Source organism: Prosopis cineraria, unplaced genomic scaffold (assembly GCF_029017545.1).
Source record: "Prosopis cineraria cultivar Desert tree isolate PC_DT_omini unplaced genomic scaffold, ASM2901754v1 PC1028, whole genome shotgun sequence".
NCBI lineage: Eukaryota > Viridiplantae > Streptophyta > Magnoliopsida > Fabales > Fabaceae > Prosopis > Prosopis cineraria.
In genome coordinates this window covers 1-15,414 of record NW_026556353.1, presented here as the reverse complement: position 1 = coordinate 15,414, position 15,414 = coordinate 1, and the positions used below count along the sequence as shown (strand labels likewise).

Here is a 15,414-nt window from a genome sequence, read left to right as displayed (position 1 = left end):
AAAACTTTGCAATGTGACCGGGTTTCCCACAAATGTAACAGACCCAGCACTGTCCGAAATGACGACGCCCGCATTTAGTGCACTGTTGAGAGCTCGCTGTACTCGGGGCAGGGGTAGATACTGTTGGGCTCCTCTGTGACCCGTGATAACTACTATGATAGCTCCTCTGTCCTTGGCCCCTTTGAAATGGACCCTTCTGCCTTCCTTGGTTCCATGAGCTACTCGAACCCTGATGGTTTTTCTTCATAATGCCTCCGGTGGGTCGAGGGTAGGTTGGGGGTCTACTATATGAATAACCCCTCTTCTCTCTCTCAACCTCCTTCTTACTGCGAGCTACTACTTGTAGTTTTATGCACATTTCATCATAATCTCGGATATCTAGATGAGCCAATTGTTCCCTCAATTCTGGTCTAGCCTTCTCCAATAAGCGCTTAGCCTTCCATTCGGAATCATCCCTATACTGCAGGTACGTGGAGTATCTAGATAACTCCTGAAACTTAGCAATGAATGTGTCCTCATCGAGGTTCCCTTGCTTAAAGGCATGGAATTCCGCTTCCTTCTCAGACCTTAACTCTGATGGAAAGTAATGCCTGAATAATTTTTCCTTGAATTCCTCCCAGGTGAGTGTAGAATCATCCCTGGGCCCTGCTGTCTCCCACCAATCTCTTGCTCCTTTCACTAGGAGCACTAATGCTACTTGTACTTTTTGATTGCTGGTGCATGTGACTACTCGAAAGATGGATTCGAGTCTCTTCACCCATTCCTCTACCACGGATGGTTTAAGGTTACCATCAAACGTAGGAGGGTTAAACTTCCTAACAGTTTCCCACACATCAGTAATGGTCGGTGGGGCTCTCTGTTCCTCCTGCCTAATTTCTTTCCTTCTAGACTCATGATCTCTCAGAGTGGCAGGATGTGAGGAACTGCCTTCCCCCACATGACTCTCAACATGAGCCCTATCTCCATTTTCAGTTACCTTTTGCCTCTTTAGCTCCGTCAACTCTTGTTCGTATCCTTGAACCTTGTCTGTTAATGTTTTTACAAGCATTCTTAATTCCGCCAAGTCAGGCTCCTCATTTGGCAGTGGCGGTGGCAGGTGCTCATGTTGGAATCCTGAGTTACCACGAGTAACAGGCATTTTCTCTCCCCTCCTAAAGGATACAAGATATAAATAATAAAATTAGCCTAGCTATATCATGGCCATACAATGAGAAGCACCATAACAATGTATATTGCCAACCGACTATATGCTCTGATACCAATATGTAACACCCTCAAATTTACAAACCGATTTTTCGCAAATTATTAATTCAAGAAATCATTTTTTTTTCATTGAACCCTTATCATACCCTTATCATGGTAGAAAAATTTCTACCATGATACATCCAAGACAATATACCACAGGTCTTAAAATATCTCAAAAAGCAATTAGAACCATGAGGGACAGACATGATCCTCATAGCATGTTATTTAAATCAGGTCATGAATCAAGAGGGACAGACATAATCCTCTTGGTCATATAAATACTTTTAATAAAAAGGATTAGAGTTTACATGCTTCACAAAGAAGATATGTCCTAAGTTGGCACAAGATACATTGTATAATCCAAAATAAGAGGCAACGTAAAAGATGGTGTCTCATACACCATAATTACACCTCTGGTGCTTTCTCGGCCGGACTCGCTCCTGTAAAAATATTAACCACGGGGAATGAGACTTAAAAGTCCCAGTAACCAAAAATTAATATGTAATGATGCATGCGGATGTAACTAATCATGCGATTGCTAAGTGGGCACACAAAACATTTAACCGAACAATATTTTCAAACAAACCGAACAAGTATTTAATTGCATGACTGCACCTTATATCCTCCTTTCACCATGCTCGGACGCCAAATCACCCGGCCAAAGGTGAGTTGGACCAAGCGACACGCCACTCATTGGGTCCAATGAGGGCTTACCACGTGGTAATAATTAACCGAACAGAAATTCCCATTAACACCATACATTAAAATACCCTGACAAGTCATGCATCATTCAAATATCCAAACAGGAATATATCCGAACAATAATATCTCATCATGATAAATAAAAAAATAAATTTTAACCCACTTGGCAATAATTTCAAACAAGTATATACAGTATTTATTTTCAATAATTCATAATTTTTCCAAACAACAAAACAACACATAACCATTCACAAACACACTCATCACAACACATTAATAATGGTTACCTTGTGTCTTGAATAACAAGTTCCCCTTCACAACTCCTTTTTCACCACTATCTTTGTCAATATAATCTACATAATTATTTCACAATACTATATATTAATTTTACATTAAAATAAATAACTCTAATTTAAAGAGTTAGAAAGTCTTAAATCTATAGTCCATATTAACACTAATTTAAGATTTATGCCTCATTTAACTTCCCAAATTCTTTTCTAACCCTAATGAACTATTTTTTTTTATCCTCAATTCACTTCTAGTATCACAATTTCATCCTTCTACATTCTAAAAATTCATCCAAAAATAAATTAAAAATTTTAGAATTATCCTGAAGCCTCAAATCACCTTTCTATAACCTCAAAAATACCTATTCATACTTAAATAAATATTTAATAATCATAGGTTTATCCCTACGTCTCAGATTCCACATAAATTCAACCATATAGATCTAGATTTTAACTCAAAAATTCTTAAACATGAGTTTCAACCTTAAAAAAATATTCTATAATATTTTTTATATCCCTAAGAATTTTAACCTATATTTTTAATCCATCATATCATCAGATTAACTATCCTATAGAAAAATCCTAATCAAAATATTTACTCTATCCTACAAAATAATCATATCACTAGAAAGCTAATATTATTTAGAAAATAACTATAAAATTAATTTTGTAATTAAATAAATTTTTAAATGCTAATCTAAACAGGAAAGTTAGAACATACCTGAAGAAAAAGAAAATAATCCCCCCTTGCGAGAAAACGCCGAGCAACGTGAGAGGAAGAGAGAAAAATAATATAAAAATGGGATTGTGAGTCCCAAAATTATATTAAAAAAAACTATAGGTTTGAATTTAATTATTCAAACCTTTGGGCCAAAAGTTGCAATTTTCTCTAAATTGCATCTTAGCCTCTCATGCTTCCTAATGCACACACCCCCTCCTTTTTATACATGAAGGCACCTCTTCTCTTCCCTCATCTAACCAATGTGGGACTTAGAAACAACAACCTTCCACCCCCTTTTTTTTTGTTCCTTCTACTTTCTCTCTTTTTTTTTTCAACACATACATAAAAAAAATTATTTATGTATTATATCTTAACTAAATATTGCTTATGTGGTTTTGAATTTAAATTTTTAAATTATAATTAAATACCTAACCATAATATTATTTCTAAATAACCTCAAATAATATAAATTCCTATTATTATCATTTTTTTTCTCAAAACCTAAATTCCACAATTTCTTTATTATATAAAAAATTAGGATGTTACACGTGTCCCATCCTATCCCGAACCTCTTCTTTATCTCTTATCATAAAGTTATGTCTCGATTGTTTTCAGGCTGAGACGAGACCCATTCCTATATGATTGAAACTATACTGGATCAATCGGGATGGATATAAGATGAACACCCTTACTTTTAAGATTAATTAAATCTAGAAACCTCGCATGTTAACATTTGTAAAACTTTGGGTCTACAAAATTATCTCTTTGATTAGGATGTCTTCAAGCTCCTATAGGATTTTAACATTTGTAAACTTAGAAGAAATGTCCTAATATTTTTGTTTTTCCCACTTTTACTTTCCCCAGCCATTCTTTTAATTATGTGTTAACATAAATTTGGTTTTGGGATCAAAAATTTGGATGATTCAGATTTTAATACTAAACGAATCATTCAAATTAAATTTGTATCATCCACAGCGATAATAAAATATATTTATTATTATTCCATTTTTATTTTAATAAAAATAAACTAAAATATAAAAAAATTTGTTAATCTGAACTATTCATATTCCATATTGCTTATCATGTGATGGGCACCAAAACTGGATGCATTTAAGATTATCTTTATATCTACTTTTTCTTTTTATTTATTACTATAATTGCCTTCTTATAAAAAAAGATAAATAATTGAATATATATATATATATATATATATTATATTATGTCATGCAGTTGATTATTAAAGAAAGGAAGACATGGGGACATTATAATACTTTAAAAAAAAATATTCAAGACACAAGATCCTTTTTGGTGGGAAAAGCCAAGATATCCCTGCATCTAAGCAACACGTTGGGAAATGAAGTTGACTATTCTCAACAACCCATTCTCTTTTTTCCCAAAAAAAAAAAAAACAAGCCTTATAACATTTCCATGCCATAAATATTAAGCCTAGAAATTATTATTACTCTCGCATGATAATGTCATCAACTAATAGTTTATGGGGAGGAAACATATCTGTATAATTGTATTGGATGGGATATCTCTATGCGGGGACACAGTTATGCAGCTGAACACAGTTTTGACTCTGACAACAAATGCACTCAAAGGAAGGAAAGGTAGAAAACACAAAAGAGAGGATGAAAGGTCTGTGTTGTCGCACAGTTGAGAAAAAAAAATGAAAGCTTTTCATATAGCATTAAACCTTCATCCACTTTTAGGACAGGAAAAAAAAAAAAAACACTCCATGCACTCACCGTACGGTTCGGACGTGCCTGAGGCGCAAAATCCAAAATTTTAAATGGGAACAGAAATATTTCCATATAAAGGCTCAGATTCATTTCACTCGTTGGCACAGACTTTTTTTTTTTTTTAATTTCTTATAAAACTCCCACACCATTGGGCTTTATTTTCGAGCTTGGATTTACCATGCGAAGGCAACCCAACATCAACTGTTCACCAATATCGATTGCAAGATCTTCATGGACAGACAAAAAATGTTGAAGACCAGGAATGTAACCAAGTCTAATTAAATTGCCCCCGTGCTGTGTAATACACTGAGCTCTTTCATGCCTTCGACAAAAATAATTTAAGAGAAAGAAACAAAAGAAGCCATGCCAAGAAGTTAATAGGGTTAAAAAGGGCAGCAACTGATAGCACGAAAACACAAAAGATGTTCATTATAAATGGAGGAGGCCCAGGCAACGCATTTTGAAGCAAAGGAAGCCTCCCTATTCATTGATATTGGGAAATGTGTCCCTAGCTAGTGGTGCCTCCGGCTCGGCTTGTGTAGCATTAGAAGTGATATAGATACAACTATAGTAGTAGCATGGAATATGTAATTGGAGGAAGCTATAAATGGTTACAGCCTATAAAGGTAAATCGAAACCACGTGCGGAAGGTGAAGCCACTCATTAGACTTCGGAGATTCGGAAGAGCGCCCAAATAAAAAGGAAAAAGGAAGAAAGTAACCACCTATCGGAATTCGGAAGTCAACACCGGAAGGGAGGCAAGTGCAATACATAGCCTGATTTGAACTGGAAGAAGGGCGACGGTGAAGTGGCTTCCAATCTGTTCAAGCAAAACAGAGAGGGGATGAAGATACTCGTTACAGGCGCATCCGGTTACCTCGGGGGAAGGCTCTGCAATGCTTTGCTCCGCAAAGGGTACTCAATTAGGGTCCTTGCAAGGCGAACCAGTGATCTCTCCGCCCTCACTTCGCCTGCCCATGCCGGAGCTCTTGAAATCGTCTACGGTGATATCACTGACTATGCTTCTCTCCTCTCTGCCTGCTCCAGCTGCCACATCATCTTCCACTTAGCCGCTCTTGTCGAGCCCTGGCTTCCCGATCCCTCTAAATTCTTATCTGTCAGCGTGCAACCTTTCATTTTTCTGTCTATATATAATATATTTTACATAACCGAATCTGATACCTTGACAATTGTCTTTTAATTGTATTAGGTGAACGTTGGTGGGTTGAAAAATTTGTTGGAGGCAGTGAAGCAGACAAATACAGTGGAGAAAATTGTATACACTTCATCATTTTTTGCTCTGGGACCAACTGATGGAAGCATTGCTGATGAGAATCAAGTAGGAAGAGTTTTTATTTGGTGCTTACTCGCCATAGTTATACTCTGAAGATGTTATGAGCTTTTCTTACTAGGTTTGCGTATTGGTTTCGGAAATTCAATTATAATCACAGGTCCATCATGAAAAGTTTTTCTGCACAGAATATGAGAAATCAAAGGTTGCTACGGATAAAATTGCGAGGCAAGCTGTGTCTGAGGGTATACCATTAGTGGTGGTTTATCCCGGGGTTATCTATGGACCTGGCAAAGTTACGGCAGGAAACATTGTTGGTCGACTGGTACTATTTCTGGTTTTTAACTCTAATTTAACTTATAGCAATACTATTCCCTTTTCTTGTTTAATCAGATGAGAAAGATGATCCCTTGTCTGTCTGGTTCTTATATATGTGTTTTACCTAGTATCATGCACGCTTGGAATAGGGAGACACTTTTTGGTAGGAGTTCATATTCGATGCCCGTCGTTTCATTTATGTAAAATATGGAGCAAAACCGATGTGTGAAGCTTATAAGCTTTAGTCTAAGGGTACAAGTGGATTGCAATTTTGTGATTTCCCTTGATGCTTTCTCTTTTAAATTCAATTTCAGCTGTTTTTAACCAACTTTGTTTATGTATTAATGCAAATTTAGCATCTAGTTTGTTGTTCAGATCCTTGATCATATCTTTACGATTCAGCTTTCCACCTTTAGTGTATACATAAAATTCATGAGGCGATTGAGATTGAGTTTATATGGAAAGCAAGAGGAGGAGCACTAAACCACAGTTCAAAGTTAGGTTAGGCTGATGCTCTATGCATTACGGATTTTAGGGTAAGTTGTAAGTTTTTTTGTTAAGTATTTCAGTACTGCAAGCCAAACTCATGAGGAAGGCGTCATGACACTGAAATTAGGGTCTGCTTGGTAGAGATGTGACAATGAACTGGTTGAAAAACTTGTGATTCTTGTTTTTATTTAGTATCCTGTCATGCCCAACTTCCTGCACGCCCTTAATTTCACAACTGGCCTTTTCTTCCTCCTGTTTTAGAATATAAATAAGGAGTTAATTTTCTTTTTCATTATAGTTTGCTATGCAGTATTATTTTACTGGCAAACTACTGGAATTAATGCATTCAGAACTGATGTTCTGACCTCTTTCATTTGTTATTACTGGTTTTCTATATAAGCACCAGCTGCATGATTTAACATGATATCTTCGTTTTCAATCCTATTAACTTACATCTTACTGAAAAAGCACTTTGATGCTGCCACACTTCAGATCATTGAACGTTTTAATGGACGATTACCTGGTTACATTGGCTACGGAAATGATAGATTTTCTTTTAGCCATGTTGATGACGTAGTGGAGGGACACATTGCTGCAATGGAAAAAGGTCAACTTGGTAATAGGTATCTGCTAACAGGTGAAAATGCATCATTTAGGCACGTTTTTGATATAGCCGCTGTCGTCACTAATACAAGAAGACCGTTATTTAATATCCCTCTGTGGGTGATTGAAGCATATGGTTGGTTGTCAGTTTTATTCTCTCGAATAACTGGAAAGCTTCCCCTCATCAGTCCGCCAGTAAGTTACTTGATTTAGACTAAAAGAAATGGTGACTTCCCGTCCATATTTGATCAGAATTCTCCTCTGCTGTTGTTCTGTTCTCAGGTATATAATGTGATTTGTTCTAATTTCCATGCCTCAATCTTGCTGCAGACAGTTTACGTTTTAAGGCATCGATGGGAATATTCCTGCAATAAAGCTAAACTGGAGCTAGATTATAGACCCAGAAATTTGAAAGATGGACTAGCAGAGGTGCTACTATGGTTGAAGAACTCGGGCTTCATAAGCTACTAATGGGAAGAGTCAAACTTTCAATGTCCAGCTGGAAATTTTACCTCAGTACTTTACAAGTGAACTTGTTTAATTCCAAGCTTAGACAGATGGAAATTTATTTATTCACCATAATTCAGAGGGCTAATGATGATGGCAATCTTTGAGACAGGGTCCAATCTACTTCTGCAAGGCAGACCATTCAAAGCAGGGCGAAGAATTTCTTTGGTAGGTGAATGGATGATGATGAGGAGTGCTATTCTGCAATATATATATTGACCCCCTGAAACAGGACAGTGGTAAATGGAAAGGTGTCTTGGTTGCTCATAACTTGTCTGATTGGGACGCATTTCTCCATTCTATGTGATTGCTATTTGATAATTGAGTCATCTAAACCTTATTAGCTTGTTTTTATATAAAGAACTTCCCCTAATGAAACATCAGAGAATGTAAACTGCCCAATCGGTTTAGTGTTCAAGAACTTGTCTATACGCTTAATGTATATGTGTTTTCTGGAGTGCATTTGTCATTTTACCATGTATTAGATATAGCAGTGTAACAAAGATTCTGATGCCTAAATTCAATAAAGTTGGCCGGGCTTCAATCTAACTGCCATTCACATTCTGTCATTTTTTTGGCTGTAGTAAATAGTTGTTTAGCCCTATATATTTATATTTTGAAGGGACATGAAGGCGTATATGCGTCTAAAAGGCCTAGCAGGTTAATTGTCTTCAATTGACCTCTCTCTGTCCCGGCGGCCGGGCCTATTTGTCTTAGAATTTGTTGTTTCTGTCCTTTTTTTTTTTTTAAATACAAAGGCAAGCTTAACAGCTTGAGAAAAAGGTACAAAGAGTTACACTCTTACATAAATCAAAATAGCAGACTAGGCCAGGTAGCATCTATTTTCCCAATCCTTTTGCCAAAGGTCCTTGCATCCTTCCGGAATTTCATGAAGTAGCACCAGATTTTCGCCTATCCGAGTTGCATCCTTAGCAAGAAAGTCTGCAATATTGTTGCTTTCTCTATATGCATGATGAATCTCAACTTTCCAATCAGTATATATCAAAATTCTAATGTCCTCCAATATATTCCTGTATCTACTTCCAGGACCCCCCTCTCTCATTAATGAATTTATCACTTCAAGAGAATCTGAAAATAATTGTACCTTGGAATATCCTATGAGTTTACAAACTTTCAATCCTATCTTAATGGCGTGAAGCTCAACTGTGGAAACTTCCATCAGCCCAAGATCCTTCTGAAAGCCCATAATCCATTGCCTCGGTGAATTCCTGAACACTCCCCCATAGGTAGCATGTTGGTTTTGCTAAACCGAGGCACCAATATCAATTCGAATAAAACCTTCTGGTGGTAGTCTCCAAAGCAAATTAGAATCATCAAAAACATTAATGATTCCATTTCTCAATACTCCATTAACAGTCTCCTCCATTGGTTGAGCTAAGCAAGAGCGAGTGACTTCATTTGCTAAAGATGTACTATCATCAAAGATTTTTCTACATCTAGATGTCCACAAATTCCAACAAATAAGGTCAAAATTTTTTGTCCATGGCCAGTGTTTGAATCTGTTTCCAACTGAGTTATGAGTTGAGTTCTACTTGAGCCAATCCTACAAATTACCACAAAAAAAACTTTGAAGTATGTAAGATTGTCTCCTCACCATTATACTTAAAAGGACACATTATTTTTAGAGAGATCATTTCTAGTTCTGATGGAATTAGTCGGTAGTTTTTCATGGAACACTTGCCACGGGAACATTTTAACTTTTCTAAAATCTACCATCTCCATAGTCGAGTCCACCTAGGATTTGGATTGTTGTTCTTCAATCTCACAATGTACTCATAAGCAAATTGACAAGAGAAAACCCCATCCGAATATCCAGCCTAGCTAAAACCATCCACACCATTACCCCTTGGAATGGGATTAGCGCACATGGAATTGATGATATTAAGGGGCAAACAATTAAACCATGTAAAAGTCTTCCAGCTTCCTTCATTTGCCACAAAATCTCTAATCGAGGCATTAAGATTGCCAACATAATCCTTGTTAATCACATAAGCAATGAGAGGTAGATCAAGATTAGTCTATTTGTCCCATCAAACAAAGTTTCTCTTCCCCAACAACTTTTCTTTCAACTCCATTCAAGAAAATATCCTGAACTTTGACAATGCTCCTCCAAGTATAGGAAGATTTTTTTTTTTTGTTAACATTAATGTGTCCTCCTCAGTCACACTTATATTTAGCTCTTAAGCACTAGACCCAAAGGCATTCAAGTTTGCACAAGATTCCCTGACAAAAAGTTTAAGCATGAAGGCTTTATTATGATTATAGAGATTTTTTATGCCCAAACCCCCCTCTTTCTTTCCCATTTTGATGTTCTTCCAAGCAATAAGGTGTAGTTTCCTAGAATCATCAAATTGGTTCCAAAGAAAATTCCTACTCAAATTTTCAACTTTCATTCAAAATCCCTTTAGGGAGAAGCAAAGATTGCATTGAATAGCTTGAGATAGTTGAAAGAACAGATGTAATGAGAATCATTCTGTTAGTCATACTTAGAAACTTTCCTTTTCATGAAGAAAGTTTTTTCCTTTGCTTCTTAGATAACGAGATCAAAAGTGAGGTTTGTTGCTCTAGTATGTAAAAGCAGGACCCAAGACATTTTTCAAGGTTACTAACAAGGCCTATCTCCACCATTTGGCTCGATCGTAGTGCTTGATTAAGATGTATGTTAGTCAAAAGCAGAGTTTAGATTTAGCCCAATTGATTCTATATCTAGAAGCTTCACAAAAATCCACCATGACCTTCTTAACAACTTCAATTTGTTCTATTGAGGTTTTAGCAAAAGTAAAAGATCATCAACAGGGAACAAATGAGAAATAGTAGGTCATTTCTTAGAGAATTTAAAAGGTTTTTATTTTTTTTTCCTTACATTCCCTTTCAATGATACGTCTAAGCATTTTCATACAAAGGACAAACAAATATGAACTGAGAAGATCCCATAGTCTAAGGCCCTCAGTAGGAGAGAATTGGGAGGTGTCTTCACCATTCCATAAAAACTTCATAACATTTGTCAAAACATATCATGATGAGATTGATAATAAAATCACTCAGCTTAACTTCTTTAGAGTATTATGTAAAAAAACCCAATAAAGTATATCATAAGCTTTCTCCATGTCCACTTTTATAGCCACAAACCTTCCTTCTTCTTCTTATTTCTCATGGAGTGAATTATTTTTTGACCTATGATGATATTATTGCTGTTTTGTCTTCCTTCAATGAAGCTACACTGTTGAGGTTTAGCCAGGTAGCTCATGACTCCCCTCGTCCTAGTAGAAAGGATTTTAATAACAATCTTAAAACTAACATTAAGTGACTTTAACTGCTATATTGCTTAAGTAATATATTTAGGATGACACTCACTCATACACCGAAGTGCAATTTAACCTCAGAGACGTCTGTTCCACTTGAATGACTTTGATCTCCCCACCCACGGCGGGGGACCGTCGAATGGTTGAGTCTTTGATTGACCTGTGCATGATAATGCTGATTTATTATTATTATTATTATTATTATAGTCTGCGGTCCTGCATATGACATGGAATATTTATGGGGGAAGAGGCATGCATGGGCCCACATGTAGAGCATCACTGCGTTTTGAACTTTTGACAAAGCATTTTCTTGCAGGACAAGTGTTGCTGAGTTTAATTTTTTGGATTTGGCATTACTTCTGAGTTCTGGCCCTGGGGATTAAATACTCGAGACAAAAAGAAATGGTCCATTCAACCCATTAATTCCCCGACAAGTCTAAAGAAGATTCACTGATTCAATTCCCCCGGAGGCAATACCTTCTACTGTGTTCCAGTTACTAAGTCGCTATGTAACATTGACTAATAAATAATTATTTGTTGAGCCTGTTTATTCAAGTTTTAAAAATAAATGACTTTTGTGCAATTTAAAATTTGATTTATTGCTTGAAAATTTTACGAGAAGCTGAAGTTATTTTGCGGAGGTTACACTAATGAAGAGCTTAAAAAAACTCTCTTTACTTTGAAATGCTTATCAGAATAATTAAACAAACCTCCTAAGAGTTCTCAAAAGCTACTTAAAAAATTCAAACAAGCATCTCTTATGCAAAATATTGATTATAGAGTTCTATATTTGTCATAGCTCGTAGTCTAGTACAGTTTTTCTCAACAACTCTGCTATCTTTGCGGAGAAAGGTCAAGGCCAGGTGGATGTTCACAGCTTGCAGAGAAGTTATGGCTAGTTCTAGAGCATCATCTCCCATGGCAATACCAAATTATAAAATCACAAATATACATATGTTATAATGAATAAATTGGCTCAATAATTATAAAAAAAATATAATTCCTATAAATTATGAATGAGATTTTAAAATATTTTAAAATATAATATATTCATAAAATCAATAAAAAATAATTTTTTGATCTGCAGAACAAATATATTACTAAATGTTTTGTATCAACTTGTCCACGAGTACATCTCCTGTATGATTCAGAATTAGAGAATTCAGAATTAGAGAGTGCGATGCAACTCAATTTAAAAATTAATATTTTAAAAATATTATAATAATTTAAAAAATAATTATATTAAACAAAAAATATAATAACATAAGTAAAGTTATGCATATTTTTGTTTGGAAAAAATATACTAAGGATTTATTTGGGCAAAAAAATATGTTAAGAGTGTTAATATACAGTTTAATTTGAAAAAAAAAAAAAAATTAAACTACTACCTAAAAGGATGAATTTAATTTATTGCGTTTGGATTTTATTATAAACTAAACAACTCTTGATTCATTTTTTTAATAATATGTCTAATGAGTATAAAATTTTTGGTTTAAATTTATGAAATATGAGTTAAAATATCACTTGTTTAAGAAGTTTTTGAACCAAAATATTTTTTATCAAGTCTATAGCATTTGAAATTTAAAATTAAGAGTGCAAGATTGTAATGTTTACATCATCTATGTAATTTTCTCTATGTAAAGGGTGCATTTGCCCCCGATCACACACATAGAGCTTTGCCATCGTTTATAACTAACTAAATGATTCTAAAGTTTAACTAATTGAATCAAATCATTGCACACATGTCTATTATATCTCTTTCCTTTTACAATAATTCCTTCCTTTTTTTGGTGGGCAGATGAATTGAAGTGATATTCACATATTGCTTTCTTGTTGTCCTAACAAGTGTATTATTTTGCAAGAGACGTCTCAACATAAGTAATTCAATTTTTGTGCCTCCACAAGCAAGTATGGTTGTTAGACTTCCCTTGCATGAAAATGAATGTAAACCCAAAATTTTCATTGTAAAAGGACATTGATTCTCTATAATGAGCTAAGATGTCCGAAATTTTTTACTGCATGTGTTTTATTTGTTTTATGTAAACATTTTTTTTGTGTGTTTTTATTCATGGTAGTATATCAATGATATACAATTGCATATTATTGGTAAACCATATAAGTGAAAACTTATCAACACCATTTAATCTTGTAAATATGAGAAATTAACCTTGTTATTTCTTATGATAGAAAATATGATTTATTAGTTTAGGTATTTAATTTTTCTACGAAAATAAGATGTCCAGAATTTTTATGGGTGTATTTGATTTATTTTAGGCAACTAATTATATTTTTTTCGTGTTTCTAATTCGTAATGATATATTAGTGATATACAATTGATAATCATATTAGTAAAAACTTATCACACTATTCAATCTTGTATATATAAGAATGCTTAATCTCATCATTTTTTACTTTTTTTAAAAGAGAATCAAATAAAACTTTCTTTTATTTTTGAGTATTAAAAAAGGTTTTTATCAAAAAAAATTATTTAAAAAAGTCATATTATCTACAAAGGGGAGAACTTTGTCATATAAATTTAATTAAATATTAAAATAATCATAATATAAAATATAATAATGTTTATATTATTTGTTTAGATTTGGTTCTATATATCATGTTATACATATACAAAAACCCTTATTATAATTTATAAAAAAATAATAATAAATAGAAAGCACTTGCTTTGCGAGCGAGGTCTGAAATCGTAACACCAAACAACTCAGCTTTTTTTCCGTCCCAAGGCAACAACTTACTGGATGGCTGATAATGCGTGAATGAGCACTTTTGCGCGGGGTCTGTTTATGCGCCACCAGCTGTACATGTTTTCAGATCCTCACGCGCTTTAAACATGAAGGTCGTAGAATACTATCTCAGGATCTCCCCATATCTAGAGTAGAATATGAGTTAATCTGAATAATTGATTACAAAAATTAAGTTGGATTAAAAAATAAATTTTTTTGACTCGTAGCATATGATTCATGAATCATATTAGTTAATTTTGTGATGAGTTAAATTAACTTGTTTAATATATATTATTTTTTTTTTTAAAAAATTGTGAATATAAACCATACTTGTACATAATTGACTTAATAGGTTAATTTATATATTTTGTACAAATATCATAATTTAATGTATTGGTGTATTAAAATGAACCATGATGGAATATTTGAAACTCATTATTTGGGTGTATTTAAAAAAATTCATAAAAATAAATAAATAAATTAGTAGGTTAGTCCATTTAACTTACAATTTCAAGAGTAGTGTTGAAATGTTTTCAATCTATGTAACAAATGGTTAAATCTAATTCAACTTACATTTCTCATGAATTATATGATTTGGGTTAATTCATGTTCTTACCTCTACATATCATAAATAAAGAGCCTCTCAAGAGTAAAGTAATATGAGACTCTTAAAGTTATAAATCGATATTTATAGATAGAGAACTTTAGTTACAAGCAATATGATTTAATTTTAAATTTATAATTGATATTTTTAAATTTGCAAGGGCATGGCTTAATATTTAAATTTCTCTTTTAAATAAGAATCTAAATGTTATTAAATTGAAGTTTCAAGATTTAACTTCTATTCTCTAGATAATATTTTTTAGTAATTTGAGACATCGATATAAAAATATACTTTTATTATCTGAATTGGCTGTTTTGTGGCAGAATTAAAAAAAAATATTATATGATTATGGAACATCTAAAAAAATTTCATGCGAATATCATATTAATATTGCGATTTCAACAACTAACAAATGCACGCGCACCGCTTGCAGAGATGAGGCGGGCACTTCTGCGAGCGATGATGACTGGCACCGATAATGGCGGTCTTCCTCGAGGGTCAATGCTCAATGGTCTTTGTAATCTTTCAGTTTCAGCGCTTTTGGTTTGATCTCCCAACAAAAAATAATAAGATGAACATAACTCCTGATCTTATATTTTATTCATATTTATTTTAATTTTTATATTTTTTTAATATTTTAAAATTTTAAATTTTTACTTTTTATTATTTTTGACCTCTTTATGAGCAAAATATAGAATTTTAAAAGAATTCAAAATAATAAAAAATAAAAATATAATAATTTAAAATATACAAAAAAATATAAAGATAAAAAATAAAATGCGAGTAAAGTATAGAGCCTAAAATTTATGTTTATTCAAAATAATATTTTTTTCATGCA

At 33.7% G+C, this 15,414-nt stretch overlaps 1 protein-coding gene and 1 long non-coding RNA gene across 3 annotated transcripts; one reads left to right on the top strand and one right to left on the bottom strand.

Annotated features, from left to right (window-relative positions):
- Window positions 1–1,281: 1,281 nt before the first annotated feature.
- On the bottom strand, window positions 1,282–3,236 carry LOC129299086 (uncharacterized). The gene is made up of 3 exons (XR_008590490.1): window positions 2,956–3,236; window positions 2,235–2,300; window positions 1,282–1,685 (listed from the first exon to the last, which is right to left on the bottom strand). It is a non-coding gene; the product is annotated as an uncharacterized LOC129299086 (long non-coding RNA).
- A 1,929-nt stretch (window positions 3,237–5,165) lies between these two features.
- LOC129299085 (uncharacterized) lies at window positions 5,166–8,457 on the top strand. 2 transcript variants are annotated; one of them, XM_054937525.1, is made up of 5 exons: window positions 5,166–5,817; window positions 5,911–6,039; window positions 6,152–6,316; window positions 7,267–7,596; window positions 7,732–8,457. In XM_054937525.1, exons 1-5 carry the CDS (start codon window positions 5,545–5,547, stop codon window positions 7,870–7,872), a joined length of 1,038 nt encoding a protein of 345 aa, XP_054793500.1. In that variant the 5' UTR covers window positions 5,166–5,544; the 3' UTR covers window positions 7,873–8,457. The 2 variants fall into 2 exon arrangements, with proteins under 2 accessions (XP_054793500.1, XP_054793501.1); XM_054937526.1 differs by having other exon boundaries at window positions 5,176–5,817; window positions 7,291–7,596.
- Window positions 8,458–15,414: the final 6,957 nt, after the last annotated feature.

What these genes read in the sequence shown, in the direction of transcription:
- LOC129299085 (XM_054937525.1), top strand. Translation starts at nt 5,545, where the DNA reads ATGAAGATACTCGTTACAGGCGCATCCGGTTACCTCGGGGGAAGGCTC. An exon ending in ATCCCTCTAAATTCTTATCT is followed by an intron (nt 5,818 to 5,910) that starts GTCAGCGTGCAA and finishes TAATTGTATTAG; the next exon opens with GTGAACGTTGGTGGGTTGAA. An exon ending in GCATTGCTGATGAGAATCAA is followed by an intron (nt 6,040 to 6,151) that starts GTAGGAAGAGTT and finishes TTATAATCACAG; the next exon opens with GTCCATCATGAAAAGTTTTT.